This window comes from Zingiber officinale, chromosome 9A (genome assembly GCF_018446385.1).
Source record: "Zingiber officinale cultivar Zhangliang chromosome 9A, Zo_v1.1, whole genome shotgun sequence".
NCBI classification, from domain to species: Eukaryota; Viridiplantae; Streptophyta; class Magnoliopsida; order Zingiberales; family Zingiberaceae; genus Zingiber; species Zingiber officinale.
The window spans coordinates 6,352,277-6,363,984 of record NC_056002.1 but is presented as its reverse complement, the minus strand read 5'-3'; the positions used below and the strand labels follow the sequence as shown (position 1 = coordinate 6,363,984).

General features: G+C 39.7%; 1 protein-coding gene across 1 annotated transcript; it reads right to left on the bottom strand.

The window, feature by feature from the left end:
- Positions 1-3,713: 3,713 nt before the first annotated feature.
- Positions 3,714-8,137, bottom strand: LOC122020857 (receptor protein kinase TMK1-like). The gene is made up of 2 exons (XM_042578886.1): positions 5,607-8,137; positions 3,714-4,398 (listed from the first exon to the last, which is right to left on the bottom strand). Exons 1-2 carry the CDS (start codon positions 8,086-8,088, stop codon positions 3,869-3,871), a joined length of 3,012 nt encoding a protein of 1,003 aa, XP_042434820.1. The 5' UTR covers positions 8,089-8,137; the 3' UTR covers positions 3,714-3,868.
- Positions 8,138-11,708: the final 3,571 nt, after the last annotated feature.

Genomic DNA, 11,708 nt, shown 5'->3' with positions numbered 1-11,708 from the left:
GCCTCTATGGAGCTTGGAGGCGCTTGGGGTGCGAGCCAGGAAAAGCCAACGCAGCAGACTGGAGGCACCTTGAATGGAGCTCAAGGCGCCTTGGACCGAAGGTTGAAGGCGCCTTGGAGAGGCTGAAGGCGCCTTGAACCAGATAGAGTTCGACCAGGTCTGTGTTGATCCACGCGAGCGACTCGGCCTTCCTGGAGGCGCCTTGGATGGCATTCAAGGCGCCTTGAACACCCTTTATAAGAGGGTTTCGACCAGCAGCTCAGGACAACGAACTCCAAACAATTCTTATGCTACAAGCTGCTCAAGAAATGTCCAAAAGTGTTGTTACAAGCCCCCGACAACCTGGAGCTTCAGATTCTGCTACTTTATTGTTGTCGATATAATTTGTTTTAGTGCTTTCAATTGTAATATCTTATTGTACATTTTTACGAGCTTATAGTTGTTGCCCACGGAAAGCGGTCAAGGATCGCGGGCCTTCGAGTAGGAGTCGATCTAGGCTCCGAACGAAGTAAAACTCTCGTGTCTTTCTGTGTGTTCGTTCTTTATTTCGCTGCGTGTTTTAACTCCGATAGTTTTACGATTCGAAGCGCTATTCACCCCCCCTTCTAGCGCGTCTCGATCCAACAGTTTATAATTTGTGGATCAAAGGATGATCCATAAATTTTAATTGGTTGATTTTAACTGACTCTATATGTAAATAGATAGGGTTCACTAAAATTAATGAATACATTTAGTGGACCATCCTCTGGTCTGTAAATTGTGGATCAGAGGATCTGTCCTCCCAGACGGCCAGTCCGAAATTACGATAGTCTAAAAAATAATGATAAATCAAATAACATCAAATTTGAGACGATTGATCCTGCTTCACAAAAGATTCCTACCAACTGTCAAGATAAATCAGAAAGTATTCACAACGAACTATTTAGAAGTCTAGTATTCTATGATTGCACATTTTATTTAGAGAAAAAAAAATCCTATAAATACACCCACAGATATCTAAATGATAATTTAACACCCTTTGCCTCCCGAGGGTAAGATTGTGATAGTCCAAATTAGCAAAAGACGATTGTACTGATTCCCGTTAGTTCATCTCAGGATCATATGAAAAACATAAATTATAAATGACTATTAATTTTTAGAATAGTGAATGAAGAAGAAATTTATCTTAGATATATTGAGATTAAAAATTAGACCTTAAATTAGCAACGTGTTGACCATTAGACCATCCTACGGAGAAACTGAATTCCAAGATTGTGATAGTCCAAGCATCTACGTGGTGCGGCCACTGAATTCCAAGGTACATTATTTTGTTTCGATATTTGATCTCTGCAAGAGTTCACATATGCGGAATTTGATGTAGTTTCTAGCGTTAATTAATGTGGCTCCTGAGAGTTAACTGAGAGTCTTTTAATGCTCTGATTTCCATAAAGAAAAAAAAACGTTGACTACAATTATGTGGTTCTCTAGAACTTTCACATATGGAGTTGATTATATATTCACATAGTTTCCTCTAAAACTTTCACACTTGGAAAGCTTAGAATCGTTTTCTATCAAAATAAAATTTTATGATGTAAATTGCCCAAATGTTTAAGATAAATAATATATTAGTGTTAAAAATAGTGACTATTCCATCTGAAAGTGGACCGACGTATAAACATGGCTATAAGATAATGGTTTCAGTTGCAAGAAAATTAATGTTAATCAAAATAAAGTTTATGTACTTAATCTACCAAATTAGGGTTGTGAGAAGAGTAAATAATCCTTTTCTTCTGTGATAGTGTGAGAAGACTAAATCATCAGGTGAATCCATATACCTGAAGCATAAGCACCAATACAAAAACCAAACGTTGATTGATTTACTGTTGATTCAAAGTATGGAACTTTGACAAATCAAACATACCGCACAGTTCATATGGAAAAGATTAAAAATAATGTGCATCCATGTGTTTTGAGTCTAACATCTCCAGAAGCTGACTTGTAACTCCTACCTACCAACTGGCATCTGGAAGAGAGACTGCAATTTTTAAAGTTCTTCCATACATATAAACCCATTCAACTTTTCATTATGTGAATTAAGAGGTCAACATCTACGATTCTTGGTCATAGAGTCATTAAGTGATTAGCCATCTTGTTCAACTTAACTACAATATTATAGCTGTTATTTCACCTTTTACAGGTAATGTATGCCATTAAATGTAGGAAACTATGAGCACTTTTAGGTTCTAGAGGCGGTAGTGAACTTGGAATAATTGAATCATGCCTACCATTTGAGCATTTGCGGCTACATCTAGAATTTCCATATATTATATTAAAAATGAAGAGGTTTGAATACTTGATTAATTAAGATCTAATAAGCTGAGTGATACTGCAAACGTCTAAGAAAAAGCATGTTCTGGATTGCGCAAGATTAAACTTCAAATGGTTTATTTATTGCATAAATAGTTATGCTCTACTTTTGCTAATTCTCCATGCCTAGTTCCTCTTTCATTGCAGATAATTGCAAGTCCATTAGACAACTCAAAACTTATGTGCTCTTCTAACAAGTTTCATAAATTCCCTACATTGGTTCTAGCTTTGACACATTTTGTTGGAACCTATTGGTATTTTATTAACGATACAGTTCGAAACTAGCAGATTTTCAGAGCATATGGAGCTGTTAGAGGCTACCAGTTGGTTTCCCTTTCAATAAATTAATTGCAAAATCAAACAAGCGTTCTAAAGCAACCACGTTATTGTAAAAAAGTAGAAACAAACCAAGTCATAATAGAAGAAAGATGGAGCAGCAAGACAACTCACGCAAAGAAAAGTTGTTTCCTTGACTTGACGGTAGAATGCTCCTGATACATGCTTTTAGTTGAAGCTGACTTAACTCGACAAAGAATCGGTTCAGTTTGACTAACCAATCAATCGAGCTAGCCTGGTCCAATTGTTCAGGCAGGTCACTTCCATCCTACCAGCATCACTTCACATGGTCAGGAGAAGTAACATATGATCCAATTGATGCTAGACCTAAATAATCTAACATAATATAATATAGTATGAATTGCTTTTGAATTTAATCATTAATTATTTTTTTAGAAAATTTTAATTACAATATCTAACTAATATATATATATATATAAATGTGAAAAATTAACATAATTAAAATCTAAATGACGGTAATGAAACTTAGCTAATTGTAATTACCTCTGGTCCACCTCTTGCCTCATCTGATTTCTTGATACTAGGGAATTACCTTTGGCCATGCTCATGTTGACCTAAAAAATGAAACCGGAAGTGCCAGCTTTTATCCATACAAAAGTGGAGCGAATGAGGCACATTAAAAACTAAATAAAAATTATAATTGGAAACAGACGCAGAACATTACATGTGCAACATGATTCTTGAAATAAAGATAGCAATACTCATCACCAACCTGCAGTACTCTACTACCTTTTGGTACAATTGCTACGAGCAATGCCCGCGTGAGGAGACTCCGGGTCACGCTTTTGAAGCACTCCGTGTACTGTTTTCCGCGTGGCGTGGGCTGGCTTCAGGCTTGCTAATTTAGAGCTATTAAGGAGTAGATGGAAAGTGATCAGAACCTGCAAATTACCAGCATAATTGCCTACATGCAAACACATATAAAAAGGTAGAGTGAGGAAAACGCAATTTTGCAAGTCGACAACTCTAGCTGTTGCTAATAAACATAAAAGCAGGCAAGCTCCAGGAAGTGATCTGAGAAGGTTTTAAGATAATCAAGTTCAGATGGCCTTCAAGATACATTCACAAGACGGAAAAACAGAAACGTGATGATGAAAAAAACCAAACAATACACAAGAATGAACAGAGCTCAGAACTGCATAGTTCTAGTTCTCTTCTGTTAATTTTATCTTCCATCAGCTGAGGTAAAGGAATCTGCAAAACCTGGTGGTCTTGTTGGTATGCTGGTCTGAGTGTTGTCCAAGCTTGCCACAAATGATGATGTGGCTCCATCAAAACGACTGCTGTCATCAAATGCCTGCCATTTTTTTAGTGCTTGAGGAAGAGACATGTCAAGGTCAATTCCGTAACTGTCCTCAGAATTCAGAATGGATGGCTTCCAGAGTTCCGCAAGTGATGAAAGGACATTGACTGCGTGCCCCGTATCTGGCCTTTGGTGAGGCTCTCTAGCACAGCAATGACCAGCTAGCTCTGCAACCGTGCTGATGCTTGCAAAGGTCTCCTCATCAAGATGGATCGTTGAGTCAATGGCCTTCCGGAATGTGTCCTTGTTAAGTTGCATCCTTCGAAACCATGTGACCAAGTGCACACTCTCCTCTGGCTGGTTCTCATCAAGAGCCTTCCTACCAGTGATTATCTCCATCAATACCACTCCAAAGCTAAATACATCAGCCTTTGTCGTCACTCGACCCGTCACTAAGAATGTATATAGATGATCAGTAGATGAATTAAAAACGGAAAGATGAGGCACTAAGAAATTATTAACATGAAAAATATCATGTTGATCCTTATTTTTTGTAGATAACCTCACCATCAATGTATTTGGAACATCGAATTCTTCCTGGAAGTCAGGTAAGTAACCCCTACCATTGTTAATTTTATCCAGACCAGAACAAATTGGACATCATAATTACGAACCACAAATGCAAATATCCCCTTTTAGTTATTTGCGACTAGAGGCTGATAGGTATTTCTCTATCATAGAAGAATATTCACAGAAAATAACAATAATAATAAACAGCCTATAGTTACAACCCCCACTGTCACATGCATAGGTTGCAAAATTCCTACTGCATTCAACTTGCATCCAACTCTGGTAAATTCTCTTTTTTCTAACTACTTTTTTCTTGTTTATGATTGATGTTTAAAAGTGGTTGATAGATGGGATGTCAATCCTACCATCGTAACATTGAATGTCCCTGACCCTTTTTTTTAGGAAATAGGAAAGTTTCTACGGTAAGTCCTGCTACACCTCAAACTAAATACAATTATCATCAATACTATATGAATGGTGTATTGTACTTGGCCCCCAATTCGAGTATAGAGATTAAATTCAAAAAGAGAGCCAAAAATAATTCATTATGAACTAGGATTATATATCTAGAGTTAAATGTGCGTAGGATAGAAACCCAGATGCAGAATATTGATCCAACAAACACAATAAGGGAAGAAAATAGGAAAATTCTATATTACAAGTATCTGTGAACATAAGATTATGGTATTCAGTTTTTCCAAATTACAAGTATCTAATATAGCATTACTTAACTAAGCATAAAATTCCTTAACTAGCCTTCTCAAAAATGGATGAATGAAAAAGTTAGTTAATGTGCAGTATTTCAGGAGCACATTAGAACGAAAATAATAGCAATAATATAGAATAAACATATAATTCAAAGACTACGAGCATTTTAGTTGCATACTAGCAGTAATCATTGATATCAACACAAATATAGGATAAAGACCGAGTTCAAAAATTATAAACCATCCTAGTTGCATGACTAATTGTAGGAGAGATAGGGAATTGAGGTACTAATTTGGATTGTATATTACAGAGTAGATCAAGGGAAATTCTGAGCATGCAGGTTCATATCATATAATATTTCAGAGTTGGGTAATAGGACTACCGGCATATTCTGGAGCAAGATAACCAAATGTACCAGCTAGCCTTGTTTCAACAGAACAACCTTTTCCATCTGGAGCAAGGCGTACAAGGCCAAAATCTGCAACTTTAGCTTTCATATCATCCCCAAGGAGGATGTTTGAAGGTTTAAGATCCCTGTGGATGAAACTTTGATGTGCCAAATTGTGCAAATACTCCACACCTCTTGCCACATCCAGGGCAATGCTTAGCCTTTTCTTCCATTCCAAAGGCTTTAGCCCTTCTTCCTTCCAGTCCAAAAGATGTCGACTCAATGTCCCTTGGGGCATGTATTCATAGACCAAGAGCCTTTCGTTCCCATCCAAGCAGTAACCAAGAAGTGAAACCAAATTCCGGTGCCTAACTTTGGTGAGGACTGCAATCTCAGATTTAAACTCATTCAAGCCTTTTGTCCCTAGGATGCCAGCTTCCATCCTTTTGACTGCAATCTTGGTACCATCATGGAGCTCACCCTTGTAGACTGTACCAAAACCACCACGACCCAATATGTTCTTTTCACTAAAATTGTTGGTGACATTCCTAAGAACCTGAATCGAGATCACCATGTTTCCTGCGTCAACTACATGAACATCACTAGGACCACTACTCGTCTGGCTGTACGACTCGCTTGCATTTGTGCCTCCATTGGCAATTGAATCCACAACTGAGATCTTAACCAAATCATCAGACCCTGAATATCGTGGGTGTATCACTGTTGTGTTTGGACTCTGAACTCTACCAAAATTCTGCTTCTTCCTTCTGTAATAGCAAAAGCCTGACAATGCAATAAGGCTGACGACAACAACCATGGCAATCACTGAACCCACAATAACAACTACAGGCCCAGAAAATGACTTCTCACTGCCGCTGCTATTTCCATCAGCAGAGACTTCCGGGTTTGGATTGCTTCCGCTGTGAGTGGCACCAGGTTGCAATCCTGGAGGAGCAACAGTATCCTTCCCTATATGTACATTTCCATCAGTCCTCACCACTACATTCTGACTAAATATGGGCACTTTCCCCCAAAGCGAATTATTGGACACGTCCAATTCCTTAAGCGCAGTCAAATTGATGAGCGTGGAGGGGATTGCCCCGGTGAGATTGTTATTTGATAACAGCAGCTTCTGCAACGAGGTGAACAAACCAAAATCCGGTGAGATTGTACCATTCAGACCCATCTTTTGGAAATTGATCACAGTGATGTTGCCATTGGCGTCGCAGGTGATCCCCTCCCACCCGCAAGGGTCATTCCCCTTCCAGTTGTGTGCAAAACGAACCGGGTAGTCAAAATTTTTGGCGACAGAAAGCAAGAGATCGACGAGGTCATCGCACCTCCCTAGTTTCGCGAGACAAAAACTCTCGCTTTCAGGCTTGAGGTCCAGATTCACAGAAGCAGGGAAGACTGGCAAAGGGCCCTGCAGCAAGTTGTTGGTGAGGGTGACCTTAGTCAGCGACTTGAGCTCAGTCAAAGAACTGGGCACAGTGCCGGAAAACTGGTTATCTCGGAGCTCAAGAATGGCCAAATTAGTGAGCCTAGAAAAGTCGGGGAGAGGCCCGGAGAAGTCGTTAGACTGGAGCCATAGCACCTCGAGGGCGATCATGTTCTCTATAAAGGCGATCCCACCCGAGAGGCGGACAGAGCCCTGCTGGTTGTTGAGCCAGAGCGAACGTAAAGGGGCGCCAACAAAAGCTGCAGGGACGGGACCGGAGAGCAGGTTGTAGGCAAGGCCAAGGTGATCAAGCCCAGGGAAGGAAGTAGCGAAGAAGTCAGGGAGGGAGCCAGTGACATTAGCGGTGTTGGCGGAGAAGTTCACAAGAGCAACGGCATCACCAAGAGATGCGGGGAGATTCCAAGGGGCGAAGGGATTGTCATCAAGGAAAGCGGCCTGGAGAGAAGACAGCCCGGAGAAGAAGTCATCAGGAATGGAGGAGAAGAGGTTGCTGTGGAGGAGGAGGAACTGCAAGGAGGATAGCCCCGCTAGCGAAGGTAGCTTCCCAGAGAGGCGGTTTTGCTGGAGCTCGAGGCGGACGAGATGAGTAAGGTTGCGTACGTCGGGTGGGAGAGACCCGGCGAGGCTCTTATTACCAACCTGGATGGCGGTGACACGGACGCCGGAGCATACGACGCCGCTCCAAGAGGAGCAGGGATCGGAGGAGGGCGACCAAGAGAGGGCGCGGTCGGCGCCCAGATCGGAGGCGAGAGCCTGCATTGCCGCCAGATCACCGGGGTCCGTCTCAGCGACGGTGGTGCTGGACGCTAGGGCGAGGAAAATGAAAAGGGCGGCGCAAACCACTAGATCGAGGAGTGTCGCCGGGAGGCGGGGCGGCGGGAAATCGTCCATGGTCAGGGAAGCTCTAGTGTTTGAGTGGAGATTCGAGGAGCAGCATGGTGCTGGAGAATAGGCGGAGAGAGGGAGGGAGGGAGAGCTGCGAGAGTTTTGAGAGCACATGGAGCGGGGAAGCAGCATGGGGCCAACCGGGGCGATGGGGACGGCGACACGCTGCCTGGCTGTACTATTGTTGGGTTGCCCTTTTGCGTGACACAGTTGGTACTACGACCGGATCACGCCCGTCACAGAATGTTGCGCACCGAACCGATAGATAAATCGATCCCTCGTGCCGTTATGAGTTTGATTGATAAACGGGGCGATGCATATCGCGCTGTGCCGCTCCTCAAGGCGGAAACGTGAGAGACATAACGTTTTCCAGGTCCTGTTATACCGGAACTTTGTAGCGGGATGAAATATCTTCCTTGGACGCCTTTATTTTTTCGATAATTTACCAAAATTTATAAAAAGTGCACGTACAGTTATGAATAGGGGTGTAAACGAATCGAATCGAGCCGAATATGTTGAAAAACTTAAGGCTCGAATTCGGCTCGAAATAGGTATATTCGAGTTCGAGCTCGATTCGAAGCTCGAAAAAATTAAAATGTTTGGTTCGAGTTCGGTTCGAATTAGGATTCGGGTTCGAGTTCGGCTCGAAATATTCGAACATGTTCGCGAACTATTCGAGTTATTACTCGAAAATAAGTTCGAAAGGCTCGAAATTTATTTATTTAATATATATTTAACTTATATTAATAAATATTAAGGCTCGTGAGTGGCTCGCGAGCGGCTCGAACAATATAATTTGGGCTCGAGTTCGGCTCGAAAAAAAGTTCGAACATGTTCGAGTTCGGCTCGAATTCGATAAATTCGAATACGAATCGAATATTTTTCGAGCCGGCTCGAAAAGCTCGCGAGCCAGCTCGATTCGTTTGCAGCCCTAGTTATGAATTACCAGAAGGCTTATTATACTACTGTGATATTTATCAAATAACCTATTCAATTTTTTATTATTCTCATTCTATCTCTTAATAATTTATCTATTCTCTTTTCTACGCGTAGAATTTCTTTTCTCTTCCATCTCTATAATGCATGTCTTCTCTCTTCTCTTTCTTAACATCTTTTCTTTTCTCTTTCTTTAAAATATATGCATCTTTTCTTTCCTCTTTCTTTAAGAGATATGCATGTAAAGTATATAATATAAGTCTAATATAATTTCATATCAAGTTCACAGAATTAGAGTTTAACGTATTTCTTTTGATAATATTTTAATATATTTGGAGAAGTCAAAATATGTAATGGATGGTATCGTTGGACTCCTTGCAGCCTTAGAAATTTACAGGACATGAAATGAGTCCAATCCTGTCCATCAATAAGTTTTGGTCAAAATCCACTAATGGACCTAAAAATCTTGGATTGGACTTATTTCAGGTCCTGTAGATTTCTGAGGCTACAAGGACTCCAACGGTACCGTCCATTGCATATTTCAACTTCTCTAAATGTATTAAAATATAGTTCCATATCAGGCCCGTGTTGGGCCTGATTTATCTCATGGTGGTGGTTGTCTTTTAGATAATTTTTATTTTTATTTGAGTTTGGTTGAGATTGTTATACCATATTTTATTCTTTAATTGATATAATGTAACAGAAGTTTAATGGGGAGTAACAAAACAAGTGAGAGAATCGGAAGGACAAGAAACAAAATCAGAGCACGCTCACCGTGCCCTTTTACAAATTGTTCTCCTTCGCAGATTTCAGAAATTACGTCTTGATGCTGTTAGGTTTACTTGGTGCCGCGGGGAATGAAGTTTCTCTACCACTTATGTGTTGGAGTGTATACTAAAAGCCTAGCTTTTGTAAATATTTATTTGTTAAAATAAAAGAATCACATTGGTCAATATCTACATTTATTTATTAAATGTAATTGTTCAATTAATTTATATAGTAGACAACATGGAGTGTAGTGTCACACTCAGAAGATCATGTTATCGGTTCTCTATAAATTATAAACAGTTACTCGCGACTAAGATAGAAAGGAACAAACTATCAGTATAGTCGTAGTGTAATTAAGTATTAGTTTATCTTGACTAATAAATTACACTGATACACTTTAAGTGTATTGAGTAGGATCATTTAGGTATGTTCTTTTTGTACTGACTTAGTAAAAATAACTAAACCTTAGTTATTATGGAAGTGTGTGCTCTTAATCCTAATATAATAACAAGCACATATATTTAATATTTATTTCTTTGATTTATCAAAGGGTGAGGTTTAGCTCGATAAATCAATATGCCCGATAAGTTGGGAAATGATATTACTTATAGTGTGTGTTGTTGATTATAGAAGGAATCTGTGTCCTAGTTATCTAGGTTGAGAATGCCCCCAAGAGGAGCTCATAAGGATTGCAATGTTAAACCCTGTAGGTGGACCTAGTCCGACATGACAATGAAGTTGAGTGGTACTACTCTTGGAGCTAGATATTAATTAAGTGAGTTGTCAGTAACTTACTTAATTAGTGGGCATTCGTAATCTTAAACACTGGAAGACTAACACACTCATGATAAGAAGGAGCCCATAATATAATTTGGGATTGGTGCGGTAGTGTGGTAATAACTCTCTAGTGGAATGAGTTATTATCGATGAACTTGAGTTGTGTGTTCGGGACGAACACGGGATACTCAAGCTCATCGGAAGGTCAAAACCAATTTCTCCTCTAGGTCCCTGTCGTAGCCTCATTATAGCCTCAAGTCCATCCAAATGTAATACTCTTCTTAGTGTCCAAGAAGGGGGCCGGACCATTGCTTGGTGACCAAGCAATGGCCGACCACATCCTCTTATAGGGGCCGACCCTATAGCTTGGTGACCAAGCTTGTAGGGGCCGACCAACATTAATTCAAATAGGAGGGTTGTTTTGAAATTTTAAAATCTTCTCTTTGTAGAAAACTATAAGTTTTAAAAGAGAGATTTTAATTTTTTAAACTTTCTTTATTTGAATTAGACCACATGTTTAAATAGAGTGTTTAAAAGATTTTAAAACTTTCCTTTTTTAACAATCCTCATGGTTTAAGAAAAAAAGGGAAAAGAAGTTTTAAAATTTAAATTTTCTATCACCATGTTAAAAAAAGGAAATTTTATAAGAGAAGTTTTAAATTTTAAAACATGGTTTTAATTTTTAGAACTTTCCTTTTTTAACTCTTACTTTAGGAAATAGAGCTTGTAAAATTTTATAAGAATTTTTCTTGTAAAATTTTATAAAAATTATTTATTTCTTTCTCTTGTGGGGGTCGACCAACCTTGCTTGGTGCCTAAGCAAGGTGGCCGGCCATATAATAAAATAAAATCATCATCCAATTAATTTTGGTGATTGATTCAATCAAGAGGAAAGAAAAGGAAAAATAAAAGGGAAAAGGAAAAACACTTGGATGATTTTATTTTTTATAAAAAGTTTTTCCTTATTTGCCTTGGGCAAGTAATATAAAAGAAGGGGTGAGGGGACTTCATGAGACACAACTCTTATTCTTTTGCTTGGGTGATCTCTTGGTGGCCGGCCCTCTCTCTTCTTCCTCTCCCTTTGCTCTCTTCTCCTTGGTGGTGGTGGTAGCCGGATTTTAGAAGAAGAAGGAGGAAGCTTTTGGGTGGTGTTCATCTTGGAGGATCGTCGCCCACACGACGTCCAAGGCAAGGTGAGGAATACGGCAGAAGATCTTGAGGTCATTAGCTTACAAAGAGAAGGTATAACTAGTATTTTTCTTCCGCATCAT

What these genes read in the sequence shown, in the direction of transcription:
- LOC122020857 (XM_042578886.1), bottom strand. Translation starts at nt 8,088, where the DNA reads ATGCTGCTTCCCCGCTCCATGTGCTCTCAAAACTCTCGCAGCTCTCCC. An exon ending in TCTTGCTCCAGAATATGCCG is followed by an intron (nt 4,399 to 5,606) that starts GTAGTCCTATTA and finishes ATACATTCTTAG; the next exon opens with TGACGGGTCGAGTGACGACA.